The 20,989-nt window shown below is 28.7% G+C and overlaps 1 protein-coding gene across 1 annotated transcript; it reads right to left on the bottom strand.

Annotated features, from left to right (window-relative positions):
* Positions 1–1,684: 1,684 nt before the first annotated feature.
* Positions 1,685–8,562, bottom strand: LOC125863004 (gamma aminobutyrate transaminase 2). Its single transcript, XM_049543142.1, has 17 exons — positions 8,447–8,562; positions 8,195–8,276; positions 7,792–7,864; positions 6,585–6,682; positions 6,227–6,319; positions 5,731–5,804; positions 5,566–5,604; positions 4,703–4,791; positions 4,515–4,591; positions 4,174–4,248; positions 3,570–3,701; positions 3,156–3,243; positions 2,976–3,054; positions 2,796–2,886; positions 2,292–2,370; positions 2,071–2,186; positions 1,685–1,800 (listed from the first exon to the last, which is right to left on the bottom strand). Exons 1-17 carry the CDS (start codon positions 8,464–8,466, stop codon positions 1,726–1,728), a joined length of 1,380 nt encoding a protein of 459 aa, XP_049399099.1. The 5' UTR covers positions 8,467–8,562; the 3' UTR covers positions 1,685–1,725.
* Between the last annotated feature and the right edge of the window lie 12,427 nt (positions 8,563–20,989).

Here is a 20,989-nt window from a genome sequence, read left to right as displayed (position 1 = left end):
TAAAAGAAAATCACCATTAAAGGTGAGCTTCAAGCTCAAACCATGAGCAAACAATAGAGCTCGAATGAGCTCACTGATTCACACAACATCGGACAAACAACCACCAATTAGCTCCGACCACCACGAGCTCGAGAACACCAACCCCAAGGTAGCCTACAAAATACCAACCCACACACCTCACTAGTCTGGCAAGATAGCTAGCAAACGACCCCAAAATAGTTGTGTGTTTCAAATGTCAAATGTTATCTCATTTTAGATCTGATCGGAGGAATTCAAACTCTGGCCACCTTAGGTCGGATATCCTATTTAAAAGAGGTGTATTCATTTTTTAAATATAAATAAATGCCACATGGTAATTAAAAGGGGATGTGGCAATTTCATTTGTTATTTAAAGAAAGGGAAAATGAATTGGTTATTTCTAGCAAAGCAACTAACGTCTACAAGGGCATATATGAGCGAAAAGTTGGACGGCGAGGGCACAGATGAGCCAAACTTTAAACGAGGGGGTATATCTAGACATTTTCGCATAATTTAGGGGCATATTTGACCCTTTTCCCTTATATTAATATTTTTTGTTTGATATTTATGTATGACTAAAAATTAAAATAGTAAATTATTATATTTTTAATGGGTTATCAGTTAACCCAATAACCCAATATTAAAAAAATAATATCGAACCAATAACCCAATTTTTTTTTATAAAACCATTAAATAACTGTTAACCCAATATATAACCCAATAACAATAAGTCAATAACACTTTTTTCGGTTCGGTTTTTGCACACCCCTAGAATTAGTGGCAAGTTTTATCGCCACCTAAAGATTGATATATCGCGACTAAAAGATTGAATTAGTAGCAAACTTTGTCGCCACCAAAGTCGACACTAAAAGATTGAATTAGTGGCAAGTTTTGTCGCCACCAAAAAATTGATATATCACCACTAAAAGATTGAATTAGTGGCAAGTTTTATCGCCACCAAAAGATTTATATGTCTCCAAGAAAAGATTGATTAGTGGCAAGTTTTGTCGCCACCAAAAGATTTAATGCTTTCTTTAAAGAGAATCTTTGACCTCACCCCCCCCCCCCCCAAACCCACCCAAAAAAAAAAAAAAATCAGCCAAACATAGTTTAAGTACATAGTTGTTCTAACCCAAAAAAAAAAAGTTCCTAATTTATTTGTCTCCTTAGCTTCATAGAGCTATCCGTACTAGTTCTACCAAAAATAAATAAATCTTAATCTACCTACTTTCGCAGCTTTATAGGCAAATAAAAGAGGAATAGCTAGTCAAAACAATGCCAACATATTTAATGTTATCTTACCAGTGTAGTTTGAAAAAAATAGAATGAACGCAAACCATATCCTTAACTTATATAGGTAAAGAGATTATTTTACGATAAGACCCTAAACTCTAGACATATATATTTCAACTTAGAAAATTATCTTTAATTATTTTTAACAAATGAAAAGCGATATTTATCACCTCATCAAATTTTTCAAGAGTCAAAGTGAATGCAAGAGCCATATTTATGTGATCATCAGAAAAACTTTCACATTGTGATCCAAAATATGGACCAATGTTAAATTTCATACAACAAAATACTCAATATTATGAGTAACAACATTCCCCCAAAAAAAAAACTACTACAAAGTTTTATTTAAACTTGAAATGAACTTTTTCTTCTCTTTTCTTTTTTTGGGAACATCAAGTTTTTGTCATGAGCTTTTTACTTTTTCTGAGACTTGAGTTCTTCCACTCTTTTTTCAGTATCCTTCAATGCTTTCCCATATATGCTTATCATCTGCCAAAAAATAAAAAATAAAATAAAAAAATTATTTAAAAATGTGTTACCAAGTTCATAATATATTTCTTTTTCTAATTCAAAAGATATGGTAGTACTTTTATGAAACTAATATGCATCATAACAAAATATCGAGTTGAAAAAATAGAATGAACGCATACTTTGTCCTTAACTAGTTATTTTCCAATAAGACTCTTTAACTCTAGGCATATTTCAACTCAAAAATTCATATTTAATTATTTCTAACAAATGAGAAGTGATTATTATTACCTCATCAAGTTCTTCAAGACTCAAGGTGAATGGAGGAGCCATATTTACGTGATCACCAGAAAAACTTACCAACATCCCATGCTTCTCACATTGTGATCCAAAATATGTACCAACACCTTAATTAAGCAAAAAATAATTAATTAATTAATTAATTTATAAAATAGAAATGAGCATTGAATTTAATTTAACTCGAACATTAAAAATAAAAGGAAGAAACGTACCCCATTCCAGTGGAAAAGGATCATTAGCAGATTTGTTATCAACAAACTCAGTAGAAAGTACCAAACCAGTTCCCCTTATCTTTTAAAAAAAAGAAAGGAAAAAGAGTGAATAAAACTTCGAGTTTAAAATTTTATGCATTAATAGTATAAAAGAATTTATACTAAAAATCACTTAAAATGAGTGGCAAAGCATGTTCTTACCTAAGGGAGTCAATTCATGACCCTTTTTCGCTGATAAATTATATTATGTAGATAAATTAATTTTTTTTATTTATATATATACTTCATATTAAATAAATTATAATTTTTCTAATGAAAATTTTGATTTCAATAATGTATACACTTTAAAAGTCAATTACAGATAATACTATTCAATAGCATTTGATGATAAGTGGTAACACAGAATAAATAGTAAATAAGTTGTTTGTTATAACGATAATAATAAACAAAAATCATGATAATATCGACGTATATAACTTAAATGTATATAAGAAAAGTAAATACCTCCCCAATTATGGGGCTGTCGATAAATGCTTTCAAACCTTCTTGAAACTTTGGTGATAATTTGTTCACTACCTCAGTAATATTTTTTTCCCTGAAAAAATTAAACTTAAATATTTTTAGTGTATCGAAGATATAATAAAATATTTGACAAATTAAACAAATTAAATCAAAGGTACATACTTATAAATCTTTAGTGCTTCCAATGCAACGGCACACGCAACAGGGTGTCCAGAATAAGTAAATCCATGGCAAAAAACACCTAATTGTAGAAAAAATTATTAAAATATAAATAAATGAATACAAAAAAAATATAATAATTACTAATAAAAATATTCAATCATATTGATATTATATGCTCACCAAGTTGATTGCTTTGAGCACTTATGACCTTGGAAATTTCTTCGCTTACAAGCACAGCACCAATTGGTATATATCCACCAGAAAGAGCCTAAAATCATAGTTAAAATAGATAAATAATTAAGTAAGAATTCACAACCTGAAGTGATGTGATTGTGTAAATATTATATATATATATATATATATATATANTATATATATATATATATATATATATATATATATATATATATATATATATATATATATATATCATTAGTGCACGTATTTTAAACTCTTCTAATTAGAGTTTAAATTTATACAATAATAATGTAAATAAATTTAGTTCAGTTGGCAAAGAGTTAAGTAGAAAAATTCAAAATATAAGTTCATATAAGTACAAGGGCATCAAATCATTTCGTAATAATTTTGCATTACCTTTGCTATAGAGACAAGATCAGGTTTAATGTTGTACTTATCACAGCCAAACATTGTCCCAAGTCTTCCAAATCCACATATCACCTCATCCGCGATGAAAAGAATGTCATATTTCTTTAAAACAGCTTGAATCTAAAAAAATAAAGTAGAAACAAGTTAATTTTTTTTAGTTAAAATGAATATTAAATGATTAAAAATGTTCTTATAATTATTTACGAAAATATAATGTATGAAGTATTTTGCAAGAAAAATAAAACAATTGAGAAAAATGAGACGGGAAGGGAGTTAGAACTTTAATTTGGGTATATACATTCAAAAAATACCATAAATATTAGGGACAAAATAATATTTGAAAGTGTCAAATCAAATACACTTACAAGGGGCTATCAATTACTCTTTCCGTCTCAATTTATATGATTCTTTTTTTATATTTCAAAAAGTGACATTTTCTTATGTTTAGTAATATTGCAACGTTTAAATGTCTATCTTATCATTAATGTAATGTATAGTAGCCACATATATCTATAATTTATTTTTTATCACAAATTTATGTCTAATAGAATATTATTACATAAATTGAGACGAATGAAACAATAAACCACACCTTCTCAAAATAGGTTGCCGGAGGAATTATGACACCTGCTCCTCCCATGACTGGTTCCGCAATGAAAGCAGCAACCTAGGTGAATACACACAAATATACGCGATTGTTAAATAAGATTAAATATATGTTAATATTTTTTTTATGCTTCGATTTTATTATTGTTTTTAATATTTGTACTGTTGGTATTTCTTCAATATTTTTACAATAACTTTTTGCTCTTGCATTTCTTTTTCAAACTATTTTCTAAAAAGATAATTTTCTTGAATTAAAGATCTATCGAAAACAGTCATATATGCGATGAAAAAGATTGATAAGAAGTGATAAAAGTAGATAGAAATTACTGTTTCAGGACCCTCTTTGAGTATAAGATTTTCCAAATTATTTGCCAACCTAGTTGAGTACTCCTCTTCTGTCTCATCTGGCATACATATTTCATTTTAGTAAAATGCATAGTTATTAATAAAAACATATAATATAGGATCAATATAAGAGAGAATAAATAATAATAATAATAATAATAATAATCTACCTGGCAAGTGATTGTTCCAATAATGAGGGCAATCAGTGTGAAGAATATATGGAGGTGGCAAATCAAATTTTAGATGTAGTGAAGGAAGCCTGCAAAATAAAATGGATAGAATTGGGTTAAATTGGAACGGTTTAAAATAAATACTACAATTTAATATGTTTAAATGGGATTTAAAAAACAGAAATATAAAAATATAATGCAGTCACGTGTTGAAAATTTAACAGTGACATAATCAAAATTGTCATTAAGGGGTTCAAAAAACAGAAATATAAAAATATAATGCAGTCACGTGCTGAAAATTTAACAGTGACATAATCAGAATTGTCATTAAGGGGTTCAAAATCTGAAAAAGTAAACATACTACTAATCGAAAGGAATTCGACATCTACTATAAATACATAAAAATAAATTTAACCATGTATAAATAGTATAATTTTCATCGGAAGAGATATAAATGAATCCCCTGACTATAAGCTAGCTCCGCCCTAGTTCCTATGTGGTTAGGCTACTCTTCTTCTCTCAATTTACTTTATATATAATAATGTATTTTTGTACCCAAGGGCTCCAGTAAACACTCTTATAATTTATTTAATTATTAAATAATACCTTTCCCCTTATTCTGGTTATATGAGTATAATATATCATGCTTGGAAAAATAATATTTTTTAACAAAAAAAATTCATGAATCAACTTGGATTACATATTTAGCTAACTTGTAACTTTTTTTTATTTTATCTTTAAACAATATTAAAATAATCATGACATATTTAAAATTATAAGTTAAATATAAATATACATAAAAGACTATCAAATTTATATTTAAGCAAATATCGTCATATAAAATAAAATGAATAGTGTATTACCCAGAGAGACCGGCAGTCATATAAGTTGAACCATGGTATCTGTTTGAAGGTGATATATATGAAGAATATTGTGTCAGCCAAAGTAGAATAAAAAAAAAACAAAATGAAATATTTTTTTTAAATAAAAAATCAACTTTTTCCAAAAAAAAAAAAAAAAAAGCTTACGCATTTTTTCGAGAAATAATTTTCTTTTTGTTTGGCCTCCCAATGGCATTGTTGTAATACCACACCAACTTCACCTACAAATAATTGACATGTAAAGGTCAAATGTTAATTATTTAACATCCTTGAAAACTTCTCCATAAAAATATTTATACAATCAAACAGCGTAAATAATGAATCCACTTTATTGAAAAATTATATTATAGTGTGAAATAAATAGAATTATATTATAGTGACATTTATAGATCTTTCTAAAATTTTGTTGTCAAAATTCTTATTTGAGTACACTACACTTTAATCAAATCGTTTAAAAAATACTTATAAATAATTTTATGTAATAATGATGATTAACAAAATAGAATAAACAGTACACATATAGTACTATAATATATTACATAACACTTGATCGGATAATAATTTAAAATAAATAATAAATAACATGTTATAACAGATTAAATTAAATTTATAAAATAAGAAGAAAAAAAAACATTAACAGAACCTGAGTGTCATTAGCTTCTGATCCACTATTTGTGAAAAAAACTTTTCCCATCTTATTTGCAGTAAACATATTTATGAGCTCCTTTGCAAGATCCTGTATTTGTTTTTAAAATAAAGTTAATTAATCAGTCACATCTACTCCTGCTGTCCTAAAATAATTATTATATTTTATTTCTCGAGAATCAAATTAATCAATTTTTGTAATTAAATTGGATTATATTGTCTTAAAATGTCTATTGAAATTGATATAATTTGATTCTCGACAAACAAAATAAATATTTATGGGATGGAAGGAGTAATATTAATAAATTAATAGCCAAATTTAGAAGTATTGAACTGAGAATTTTGCTAATATATACCAAAGAAGGTTTTGTGGAACGATTCCAAAATGAATGGTAAAATGCCAATTTATTGAGTTGTTTATTTGCAGCTTCAATAAGACGAGGCTCACTTCCCCCTACAATAATGCAGATTCGTATCACGTAAGATTTATTATAAAAAAATTCTTTATTTCAGAGCTCAAATTCAAAATATTTAATTAAAAACAGAAATTTTTTATTCATCGCACGCTATACTCTTTTGTGGTGAAAGTCATCTTTTGATCATATAAAAATATATTTTAATAATATAAAAAATAATATCTACACTATCAATATATAACTTAATCCAATCAAGAATTTCACAAAATCCCAAAGAAATTTTTTATAATAATCAATGATAGCTTTCAACATGAGGCAATCAAAGTAAAAATATTTGGCATGAAGAAAATATTTATATAAAAAAAAAAAAAAAACATTTTTTAGCAATCAAATTAAACATTAATTAAAAAGAGAAAAATGAATTTTTTTACTTATATGTTTCTCTTACTCTAATTAAAATAATTTCTAAATTTTATAAAATATTGGATATGGAGGTAAAATTTCTCCCATCAAACACACCATAAATGTAGCTGTCAAACTATTTATTGGGTTGGTCCATTCATGAAGCATGGGTCCTAATTAAAGAAGAAAATAGAAAAGTTTCATAATTAACTACACTCTACCTGCAATACAATAAATAAAGGATTTAGCGACAATTATTTAGTGATAATAATATAATTATCATTCTATTATATTTAGCGGCAATAATAAATATGAATATTTATAATTAACACTTTACATAAATACCATTAAAAATTCAACGACTCTCGATATAATGATATTAATTTTTTTCAGTATTCACTATTAGAAAATAAGAGACTACTGACAGAACAAAATTTAGTAGCTAAACAACAAAAATCTCCAATTAAATTTAGTCATGGTCCTTACAAATTTCAAGAATATTCAATTAGTTAAGAGCCTTTTAACAATGGATTAGATAGAGACTACATACAAATTTCGTAGTTGTGATTGATGTTAAATACTATTTCTGCCGCAATAAAAATTGTCATTAAATATCTCTTTTGTTGTGGCGAGAATTAAAACACTACAGTTACAAAAGAGAAAACTGGTGGAATTAAATCAAATGAAAGACAAAATTAGCCAATAAAATCAAATAATGCAATAATTAAGGATTGTAATTAAATACCTAACACTGTGCACCATAAACCAGATAAAGAATCAAGGTACTTCTTTCCATTTACGTCATAGACATAAGAACCCTATAACAAATTACACAAATGTTAAAAGCATAGTAATATCTTAAAAGTTTCTCAAAAGTTAAAAATAACCAACAAATCTTAAGTTAAAAAATCTTTTTATTTTCAAAATAATAAATAATTAAGAGATAAGGCATAAATAACCTTTGAATTATGATCAAAATTTCAGCAATACACCTTAATTTAATTAGGGCCTATTAAATTAACGTGTGTCATTGAATTTTCGATCATAATTCAGGAGCTACTTATGTCTCAGGTAACCAAAAAAAAAAAATTATACTAACAATGCATATAACTTAAAACTCGTAACAAAAATAAAACTCAAAATCTAACCTCCGCTCTATCTATAACTAAAGGTCCCATATCAATCATCCATGCCGCAGTAAAAGGTGCCAACATATCATGTCCCATAAATCTGTAAATTAAACGTGTACATATTTGGTTAACTAGATATATTAGTAAAATTACAAAAATAAAAAATCGTAGTAAAGTAATTGAACTTTATCCAGTACAACAGCAATATTATGAAATTTTATCATAATAAATATTTGTTTTCCTCAATTTAGAATGACTTGAGTACTTTACCCATTAGTAGTCTTGGCCATTCCTTCAAGCTTTCTTGAAAATCTTTGAGGAGAAAGAACAAGAGAGAAAGATGAAGCAAGAAATGAAATATACAGAGAGAGAGAGGGTAAATGTATATATATAAGGAAAAAGTTGTGAATTATGGGCTATTGTTTAATAAACTTATATTAAGTTATATTATGTCGTTTTTTGAGTTTCACATCTGAACAATTGAGACTTGAGAGTGTAACATCTTGTTTTTTTGTATTATATTGTTAGTTTAAATATAATATTTATTTTGATTGTTACTTAAATTCGATTATATTGTATTGTTTAAACTCATATTTAGATAAGAGATAAGTATCAAAAACACAACTAAACTGCACTTTTTTTTTTAGTTTCATACCTAAATTATTGGGACTGTGAGTTTCGTACCTAAACTATCACTTATTAGTTTGAGAAACACATCTCTCTTTTTTATAACACTCACATCATGGTGTGTGTAATACATTCTTTCTTTTACTTTAAAAAATTGTCACATCATACTCCACATGGACAAAACATTTCATCTTGAAAAAATTTAAATAAATTATTAATATTTGTTAAAATTAAAGATTAAAAAATAAAATAAAATAAAATATTTTTCTTACCCACACCATCACTTCCTCACCGTAACCACTCCTCCCTCCACCTCATTTTTTTAGTTTTTTTTTCTTATTTTAAATTTTTTAATAAAATTATATAATTTTTTTTATTTCATCCCCCAGCTCAAATACTAATTTAGATATTATTTTATTTTTTAAAAAGAAAAATTCTACCCACTCCACCTAGCCCTCCGCTTTCAATTTTTTTCTCGTTTTGTGTTAGATATATCCATATCGAAAATATGTTTTACTTGCTGCCGCAAGACTATTTTTATTTATGTTACATTCGGTACACGAAAAAAATTCCTAAAAATATATGTACATATCTAACATAGAACGGAAAAATGTAAAAATAAATAAATAAATTAGGAGCGGATAGTTTAGGTGTGAAACTCAAATAAAAGGGATAGTTTAGGTGTGCTTTTGACACTTATCTCTTTAGATAATAACGAAAATATCTATTTTATGTAACGACTGATTTGGTGTGATCACGTCGTTACCTTAATATTTTCTTCTAATTTTGTCTTTATTTATTATTTAATAATCATATTTCATCTTTTATCATATCATTTTACAATAGCTCTATCCAATACCATACTTTTATTGTAGTTTATCATTCAAATTATGAATGTGTAACATTAAGTTACGACGGAGAACGATATAATCTATTCAAAAATTATATTCCTTAAAATAATATATTACAATCCATTATAAAACAACGTAACAATTATCCAAATTAAATTTCCTATATAAACTTCAGTCAATAGTTAGCGAGACACAACAAATTAAGTATATTTATTTTTCCTTAGGGAACACATTGGGCCTAGAAAAATGTGTGCAAAGAATATTGGGAAAATGATATGAAAAATATTTCAACTTTGGCCGAAATTGTTGTTACGATATCAAACTTTATGGAGGACCTTTTACCCTCTACACTATTTGATAGTGTATTGTAAAGGTATATATGTGCCCACGTGGACACATTACTATTTAAAATGATGCAATATTTATGATGTCCACGTGGGCACATATATACCTTTAAAATACACTATTAAATAGTGCATGAGGGTAAAAGGTCATTTCCAAAGTTTGGTATTGTTATAACAATTTCGATCAAAGTTCAAATATATTTCAGACCTTTTTCCCAAGAATATTTGAAGCATAAGCACATATTACCTCTGTCTCATCATATTAATAATTAATTATCCGCATCACTAAAAATAGTTACCTCAACTTTTTTTTTCCTTCCTAGGAGCTCCCACCCCTTTTGGTCCCTTGGTGACTCGAGCTCGCAACCTTCGGGTTGGAAATGAGGAGTGCTTACCATCCGAGCAACTCGTTACCTCAACTTACTTATATAAATAAAGATAGAACTAATTATATTTTTTTTATTTTACCATTATAATTATTAATTTTTGAAAATGTAAGCGAATTTGTACGTTCTAAAAAAAATTCTCAAGAGATAAATTAGTAAAATCATTCTTCTATATAAATATATTTTAAGAAATATGTAAAATTAAAAGTATTCAATTAATATAAAAGGAAAAAAGGCTCAAATTTGTCATTGAACTTTGTGAAAAATTTATCTATTTCATCTATTAAAAGTTTGGTTCATCTGTGTCTTTTCTGTTTGAGAAGAGATTTATTCATATCACGATTTGTTAATTGAAATGACATAGATGAGCAAAAACTTTTAACGAATGATATAAATGAGTTTTTTCTCAAAGTTCGATGGCATACTTGAGCCTTTCACCTTTAAAAATGATTTAATTAATGATGTGGTCGAATCATAATTGACCACATGTAAAAATATTTTTGCAAAACCAAAATTATTTTCAGTTAACAAATAATGGCATGGATGAGCTTTTTCTCAAACGATAATGTCATAAATGAATCAAACTCTTAACGAATGACATAGATGAGTATTTTATCAAAATTCGATATTATACTTGATCTTTTTCCCAATATAAAAAGAACAAGGAAACATTTTGTATTCACAAATAGTTGAGAGAAGGATCGCATTCAAGGTCGTAACGTAGACAGTCTATCATATGCAAATATTACTAGCTAATTTCACGATCCAAATACATCTGATTATTTCATTAAAAAAATATTAGTTTTAGAAAAAAACGTAATGCATAAATCTGTAATGGCAGTTGAGCTGGTGAAATAGGTAATATTCTATAAGGTAGGAATTGATTCTTTATGGTCATACCTTCTCAATCGATCTCATTGCACCAAATATACCAAGTGCGACTTATACATCTCATGTATAATTTGAGATTTATTACATAAAAACAAGTTTATCCAGTATACACCCAAAAAATAGCAACGGTTGATTTATCTGTGATTTTTTTTAGAGAAAACTTAGGGCATTAAATTGATTTTTCTTGAATCTCAACATAGCGCAGGATCATTTTGAGGAAACAATATTTTAAAGAAAAATAAAGTAAAATATCATGTATATTCAAATTTGAGATTTTTGCTTTTTAAGAAAAATGCTTAAATATTCCATCAAACTTAAAGAAAAGACTTATTTATACCATTTGTTAAAAGTTTGGTTCATTTATATTACTTTCGGTTGAGAAGATGTTCATCCATGTCATTGTTTGTTAACTGAAATGACATAAATGAGTCAAACTTTTAATATATGTCATATATATGTTTTTTCTCAAAGTTCGATGGCATATTTAACCCTTTTCACTTTTAAAAAATAATTTAATTAATGAAATGGCTGAATCATAATTGACCACTTTTAAAAAATGATTTTGCAAGATCAAAATATTTTTAGTTTATAAATAATGACATGAATGAGCCTTTTCTCAAACAAAAATGACATAAATGATCCAAACTTTTAATGTATGACATAGATAAGTCTTTTCTCAAAATTTAATGGCACATTTAGAGCTCATTTGGGTTGACTAAAAAAAATAGTTTTTAAGTAAAAAATAAAAAGCCAAACTGAAATGACTTTTAAGTCAAAAAATAAAAAGTAAGGGGAGATCTACTTTTGGTTTTTAACTTATTTTAAGTCATTTTTTGTCTTGCCAAACATTTCGTAACTTATTTTAAGTCATTTTTGACTTATTTTAAGTTATTTTTTTATATTTGTCAAACAGTTCCAAAAGTCAAACTGACTTAAAAGTAGAATTGACCAACTTTTAAGTCAATCCAAACGAGCTTTTATTTTAAGTTATTTTTAACCTTATCAAACACTTTCTAACTTATTTTAAGTCATTTTTAAACTTATTTTAAGTTATTTCTATATTTACCAAACACTTTCAAAAATAAAAAAACTGACTTAAAATTATATTTTAACAACTTTTAAGCCAATCAAAATACTATTTTATTCACAATCTCACTATAGTTCTAAATATATTGATGGATTCATTGGAGGACAATATTGAGGGGCACTGTTGTCATTTTCCTTGCACAATAACTATGAGAAACTATTTTATTATTACTTTCTCCGTTCCTAATTTTTTGTTCACTTTCGAATTGATAAATCTATTAAGAAAATAATAATTGACATAGTGAGTTAACTATTTAACTTTATTAGTGGATGAATTAAAAATTTTAAAAAATCTTATATTTTTAAAAATTAATTAACTAAAGATATAATATATAAAAAATTGTGTGTTTTCTTGATTTATCAAAATAAAGAAGTAAAAAAGAAAACTGAAGAAGTAATTTTGACAGAGGAGTATTAAATTAATTAAGAAATATTATTTAATTCAATCTACTTTTTGTGGACAGAAAATTTAGTGGCACAATTCTCAACGTCCAAAAATTGCTAAAATGTAGGCAGGCAATTGTCTCTTTCAATAATACTCTAGATATTTATGCCAATATATTTCATTATTTTGGTCTCTGATACAAATGGAATTTAAAGAATCAATTAACTTTTTGTATTTATCTTTAAAATATATATATTTAAAGTATAATTGTTTTGTGTTTTCCACATCATTTTAAAATAATGTATGTTATTTCCGTTTCAATTTACATAAATATTCATAAATATTTTCAGTTATTAGTTTGTTATGAATTCCGAAATTTTAACGTGATTTTCAAATAATACGTGTTACTTCTTCTTTTTCAATATAAATGATACATATGGACTTAGAGAGTGGTTTATAATATATGTTACGTAACTTTTAATAGTATATATTATTCCATCTGTTCATAGTCATATGACACTAATAGTATTTTAAAAGTCAATTAAATCTTTTTTTAATAATTGTACCTCTAATATATTTTGTAGCTAAAATATAATAAATGGAGTAATTAAATTTAAAAAGAATAATTTTACCACAAAATAGACAGTGAAAGAAATTTTTAAAAAATATTGTGAGGCACAAATAAAGAGAAGGAAATATAAATTACTCAGATGGGGTCCATTCTTTAAAAGGCAGTTGGGTAATAAAAAGAAAATTGGAAAAAAATGACATACAGAGAGTATTCATGTACAATGTTGTTTCAGCATAATATTAAGAAAATTCCCATATTGCTCCTTTTAGGGAAGCAGACATGTTGACGATGCTAGAAAAGTAGTTGTTTGTCAACTATCATACAAAAAACAAATATAAAAAATTAATTAATTCTTCAAATTTCATTTATATCATATAAATTGAAATTAAAATAATATAAATTGAAATTAAAATAATAATATATATGGGAGTCGTACTGATATGAACACCATTATCCAGTAACTTGAGAAGGATGAGGGGCTCTCTAATTACCAATTTCTCCCTAATATATTGGTGGTGGACATTTTAAAAGGATGATGTAATTCAATCAACACCCAATTATATGAAAAACAATTTTGTCATTTTGTTGAATCTACCTAATAGAACGCCAAAATTTAAGGGGAAAAAAAAAGGTGTTGGTAGGCGAGGAAGAGGAGTGTAGTTATAACGGACGATTCAATAGAATTGGAGGCCTTAAAAAAATTAATTAGAGGCGTAAAATATATCTAAATTGAAAAAAATTATTTATGTTATTAGTTAAAAGTTTAACTTATTTATATTTCTTTTTATTTGAGAAAAAACTCATTAATGTCATTATTTATTAACTGAAATTACATAGATGAGCCAAATTTTTAATAGATGATATACATGAGTCTTTTCTTAATTCGATGACATATTTAAGTCTTTTTTGTTTTAAAAAATGACTTAATTAATAAGGTGGCTTAATCATAATTGACCACGTGTAATAAATAGTTTTACAAAACCAAAATTATTTTTTGTTAACAAATAATGGCATGGATGAGCCTTTTCTCAAACGAAAAGGGCATAAATGAGTCAAACTTTTAACGAATGACGTAGATAAGTCTTTTATCAAAATTTAATGACATATTTGAGCATTTTCCCTTATTTAATTACCATACGTTGCAAGTTTGCAACTTTAATTTCATATATATTAATTATTAACTAACTAGTTAACGGCAAGTGTGTATCGCGTTAATTGATAGTAATAAGTATATATAAAAAGATTAATTATTATGTTTACTTTATATTATTAAATACAACATTTTAAAGAAAATAACATAGAATTTTTAAGATAATAAAGACATTTTGCTATTTACCACTTAAATTTTTCTCATCAATAAGTTAAAATAATTGAAGAGAATTTCTTTGGTTGGGTCCCAACTCCCAAGATTAATAGTAGTTTTATTCATGTATGCACACCTTGTTTCTTTCTATATATATAAAAAGATTCTTTCTATATATAAAAAAAGATATATAGTAAAGTAATAATAACAACAATTATATTCAATCATGTTTGGTTGAATTTGCATATTGTAAGCAAAAACACACAACACATGCAATTTTCAGTCCGTTGGTTATGTCTAGGGGGCTGGGGGGTTAATTTACGGATACACATGTGCAAAACACATATACTAAATTAGGAGTAATATTAATGACCTGTTTTTCAAATATTTAACTGATAAAAATATAAATTTTGATATAACTTTCTTTTTTTGACAATCTATAAATTTTGATAAGATCAAACCTTTATAATATGACGACAGTATATAAATATGCTATGATTGGTATCGTTGAGTACTAGAGCAAATTTCAATGATATCATAAAAGTATGTGCATAACTATAATGTGACGACATTATGAATGTCACGGTCCAAAAATGGATGTGATGACACTTGTCTATACCCTCGAAGACAAGTTAGCTTCAAACTAACGAAAAGAAAGAAATGTGGAAAGTAAAACAATGAACAAGATAAAAGCGGAAACTTATTCATTCTATAATAACCCCAAAACTTGATTGTCACGTGTACAAGTCATTAATACATAAAGTGCAGAAATGAAAAATAATTACAAGTCTCAATGTCTTTGATTCTAGAAGAGAACAAAGCATAAAATACGAGCAAGAGAATCCACCGCAATGACAAACAACTACCTCTCAAAAACACTTTGACAAGTCTCGTAAATAGGAGAAGAAGAAGAGCAATCACACGGTACCAGACTTGTAACCTACACAAGTGTAGAAGCAATGAGTGAGTACCAACCAACACGGTACTCAACAAGTAAACAATAAACAAGGCAAACTAGCTAGAAATCGAATACTTATTTCATCCTAACGGAACCTCCTCAAACTACAACCTGCATAGTAATCAACTCAACCTAAGAATTTCACAATACACATTTTACAAGGCTTAACCACATAGTTCAATAGTCTCAGTTCTACAACCAACATGTATTAAGTATGTCAATCACAAGTAATAAGTAGATAAATCATAACTAACAAATAGATCAATCACAAATATAAAAATGCATCAAGTCACAATAATTAACTTTTGCCAGAACCATTTCCCTTCGGCACAATATCACTAGCTGAAATCATTTTCCTTCGGCTTTATTTCATATCACTAGCTGGAACTATTTCTCTTCGGGTTTATATCATACCACTAGTCGAAATCATTTCCCATCGACTTTATATCACATCACTTGTCCGAAGTGTTTTCCTTCGGTACATTATCACTAGCTAAAACCATTTTCCTTCGGATTTATATCACATCACTTGCCAAAATCATTTCCCTTCAGCACATTATCACTATTGGAATCATTTTCCTTCGACTTTATATCACATCACTTTCCGAAATCATTTCTCTCCAACTTTATATCACATCACTTGCCGAAATCATTTTTCTTCGGCATAATATCACATGTCTCATCACGATGCTCAATAACAACAATGCAATTAAGCAACTTCACACCATAAAAGAGAGACAACAATTCAAGCAATTCAAGTTCACATTAATGTCATCAAAGCATTTAGTCAATCAATCAAATAGGGCTCACAACAAGGCAAATCAATAGCATTATGATCAACACGTAGCCTTTTTATTAATCCTCTTTTTATTCATTAAGGTTAATCAAGTGGAACATGAACCCATCACCTCATTCCCATTACTCCCCAACACACAATGAAAGGAAATACACGATTCTACTAGATTTACAAGGTTTAGGAGATAACTTGTCTCAATTCAATCAAATAGTTCCTCCAAGACTTGAGATTTTCCCTTCCGAACAACTTCCAAAGCCACCCAATCTAATTCAATCAAGTAATCATAATAAGATTTTGGAAATAATAATAATCATATCATACTCTTTGAAGAATGAGTCATTCAGCTCAAAACTTCAATTCTGAAAATGAGGTTTGGATATGAAAATCTATATTTGATAACATTACCGAAGGAATTTGGAACTCATTGGTGAAAATTATTTCAAAAAAAGGCTTAAATTCAGTTCACAATCACCATTTTTGTTTAGGACTCAAGTTCTTGAAAAACCTTGTTATTTGTCAATCAAAATCTTAAGTTTTGATGTTAAAATTCATAAATAATCAAAGAAAAATGAAGTTTTAGGGTCACAAAAGCTTACCCAAATGATTTAGCTTAAGAAATTTCTTCAAAATCGCCTCGAAGGATTTTACAAAGCTCAAAATGAAAAATGGGGCTTAAGCCCCAAAATTTCTGCTCAAAGCCCCTCTCAGATGTTGCAAAAGCGGACTCAGGCTCGCTTAAGTGGAAATCGCTAAGGTTCAGTTCGCTTAAGCGAATAAGTCTCCACAAAATCGAAGCCTGCAAACACCAACAAAACACAACCAAACACAAATCAACTAATGGACCCTCGAGATTCGTTCGAAACCGCATACAAACAAATCATATATGAAATTTGGCTACATTCGATGTTTCGAACACAATGGAATCATCAAAATATGAATCCTAGTTCTCATTGACCCGACATTCGTGAAAGTCACAAGAAACTAGCATAACGCCTAATAAAGCCAAATCAAGCTCGGAACCTTTGAAAATTCAACCAAGACCTCACTTAGGCCTAAAATCATCCCGTAAATCCAATAGAACTCTCGGAATTACAATTCGAGCATTTGAACCCCACATGTTGATCAAAGTCAACCCAAAAGCTAAAATTTCACAAATTTCCAACTTAGGAACTCAAATCTTCAAAAAGATTTTGAATCTAAAATCAATAATCTCATAGACCAAATACTACACTTCGAGACTGATAGAATCAACAAAATTTCCTTTCGATACTCGAAACTTCAAATGACACCAAAAATCACTACTTAAACAACTTTAGCCTTTCAAACTCAGAACTTACAAAAAAAAAAGCACATTTTTTACTCAAAATTCGAACCCAACTTTCACAATTCAAAAAAAAATAACTCGAGGTCAATATTGGGAGGGATAAAATAGTAATTTTATGAACATAACAAAAAATGACAAATCGGATCATTACAATGAAGGTCTCATAGTAAGATTGAAGCAATCCTCATGAATGTTATCAGATATATTATGATGATATTATAAAGATATAACCAAAAGGATTGAAGTAAACCTCAATGATACCATGACTGTATAGATATATTTTCATAGTATCATGAAGGTCTCATCGAAGAATTGAAGAAAACCTCAATGATACCATAACAACATATTCATGTATCATGATGGTATCATACATGATCTAAGGAGTGTTATTAATTATATGAAATAGTTCTATAATACCATGTATACGGTATGTTATGATGGTATCATTGATAAATTATGAGTTCCTCCCTCGAAGGACTACTCATTACTCAATGATATTGTAACGACCTGGGGTTACCCCTTAGAAGTAACATGGCGTACTTGACACCGAAGGGGTCTCATACAAGCCCTTAGCATAATCATAACATAAAGACATAGAATAATTGCAGAAAAATTAAAACTTTTACAATAGAAGTCAACTTCTTTTTCATAAATAAAAATAAGAATCTAGACTTGTCTCACTCACCATCTAGTACAATAGAGAGTACAAATAGGGTGGTCAAAAGTCATTTACATCAATAAAGTCTCAAAAAGAAAGTACAATAAATGCTAAGAAATGATAACATCTTGTCCTCGAACTTGAGGACTCACCAAGCCTAGGGAATAGTCAATCCAAACTTCACTTGAAGAAAGTAGTACTTCTTAACCGGAACCTATACTCATAGAATGTAGAAAATATGGGTTAGCACAAATAATGTACTAAGTATGGAAGCCATGCACAAAATCCTTAAAACATGCATAAAAGGGACATTTAGTTGAAATCATGCCTTTATCAAGTTTTGGAAACCATAATGCACATTTAAGAAGAACATAAGTCAAACCAACATATAAGCAACCGAAAGTCATACTAGTGCAATGCAAAGATTCCCATAACCCTACCAAATGCTAAGTACATCATTTAGGTCACCAACAACATACATAGCTTACTTTACCTTATTCATATCCAACATACATAAGTAAGGAGTCATTCATGTTCATATCTTGCATCAAGTGAAGTCAACCTTAACATTCATACATACCTTTCATACATAATTCACAAGTCTTCATAACATAAGAGAACCTCTCACCATAACCCCCTTAAGGTCTACTTGTGCAATGTATAAGTGAAGTACCATACCCCCACTCATACTAAGTAGTGCCTCTTAAGAAGTCATAATTAAAGTCTATGTTCTTATCATAGTTCATATTCACATCATACAGGGAAGTTTAGCCTTAACCGACATAGACCATGTGAGCTACATGGAATCCGGTGTTCTACCCCCACACCGAAAAGAGGTGTCCTACTTGCCTAAGGTAGAACTTTCATAATAGCATTTAGGTGGATCCACTAGCTAAAGACCTATGTGGGCACATAGTTATAGGATATGAGGATTGCTACTAGAAACCCGGACTTATAGCGTAAAAGGTTTCCATCCCATGAGACAACATACATTGGGAAGCCGGACTTGCTAAACATAAAAACTTCCATCTCATTGTTCATATCCGCTTGGTGCTAAGCATAATTCCCTTTAATAGTCATATTAAGTCTTTACTTAAGTTCATGTTCATAAGAGAATGCGCTAGGAACCCAACCAACATAATACCATAAGAGCTCATAGATTCATTAGGTGAGAATGTCCTTTCAACCTTAGAACCATCAATATGTGAGTAAAACCTTCACATAACATTCATAGTGTTTCATGAGAATAGCCTTTCAATCAACACAACAAGCTTATCATAACATACATACATACTTCATGCATAATAAAGTGTTAGGGTATAGGGAAAAAGGATCTCACATCAATACCACAATTACACAAGTCATAGGATCATCATTATCTAAGTAAATCATGAACTCATATAGAATCTTCATCAACATATATAAACCCTAGTTGTAGCCCTTAAGGCTAAGAAATCAAGATCAACCCCAATCTTCTAGAATTACAACACTAGATAGGGGAATTACATGATTCAACAACTTAATAAACATAAACATAATCAATTGTCAAGCTCTCATCATCAATCAAGCCATATATAGTTCACAATTTATGAAGAAGGGAAAATCATGGGTCCAAGGGAGATTTTCATCAAAATCCAACAATAAACCATTAATCTAACCATAAATCATCTTAATCAACCATAATAAACCATAATTAAACAATAGAAATCATTTTGGAAGAAGACCCATGACTAGATGAAAACCCTAGGTTTTAGGAATCTTAGAAACATACTTTGAAGGGACTTCTTGGGGAATAACTACCTAAGAATGAAGAGCATCAATACCTTAGGTTGATTTCCTCGAGAAATCGTAGAAGAAAGACTTGTTCTTGAACCCCTAGATTGACCTTGACCTTGTTCTTCAATGGAGGTTTTCTTTTTAAAGATAGAAATATTTGAGAGAGTGTGAATAGTTCCTAATTGAGTGATTTGAAATGATGAATTGAAAAATAGTGTTTTATCTTTTTAACAGTCTTAAAATACTTTAACTAATCCAAAATAACCGCCCCTTCACTTAACTAACCCTTAAAGCAATATACCAAAACCCCCCCACTAAGGCCGAACTAAGACAACACATACATGTGTGATCCACGGACCCCATCCACAGACCGTCCCGCTAGGGCGTCATTTGGTTAAGAGACTCGAAAAATGGGGGATTCATTGGGGAGACTAAGTCTCAACCCATGACTCCCAATCATGGAGCGTGGATACACCCACGACTCGTGGGTATCCAATTGTGGTCACAAGCTGTTTTTGACAGCTTTTGGACCTTCCCTTGGGTCCTCCTCAAGGACCCTTGGGGGGTCCTAGGGGGTCATGCCTTGATGTGTAGGCCCTAAATCATTAGTACTAGGTTAGAGAGGGAATTTTACGACTTTTATCTTCATGTTTACCCTATTTAGGATACTAGACTTCAAGTTAGGCTATAGCTTAGATAACTAGATTTTCAGGGTGTTACATTATCTCCCCATTGGGAACATTCATCCTCGAATGATGATCTTGACACCAAACTAAGTTTGAAACTCAAGGCTAACAGCCCAACAAACATGAAACATCAAATATGTGCAAAATTCACAAATGCAATATTCACCTAAT

The sequence above is a fragment of the Solanum stenotomum genome, chromosome 4 (assembly GCF_019186545.1).
Source record: "Solanum stenotomum isolate F172 chromosome 4, ASM1918654v1, whole genome shotgun sequence".
Taxonomy (NCBI): Eukaryota; Viridiplantae; Streptophyta; class Magnoliopsida; order Solanales; family Solanaceae; genus Solanum; species Solanum stenotomum.
Note: the sequence above shows the minus strand (reverse complement) of the source record. Positions and strands in the feature narration are given on the sequence as shown.

What these genes read in the sequence shown, in the direction of transcription:
- LOC125863004 (XM_049543142.1), bottom strand. Translation starts at nt 8,466, where the DNA reads ATGGCCAAGACTACTAATGG. An exon ending in ATGACTGCCGGTCTCTCTGG is followed by an intron (nt 4,792 to 5,565) that starts GTAATACACTAT and finishes TTTATTTTGCAG; the next exon opens with GCTTCCTTCACTACATCTAA. An exon ending in ATCTTGTCTCTATAGCAAAG is followed by an intron (nt 3,244 to 3,569) that starts GTAATGCAAAAT and finishes CTATGATTTTAG; the next exon opens with GCTCTTTCTGGTGGATATAT.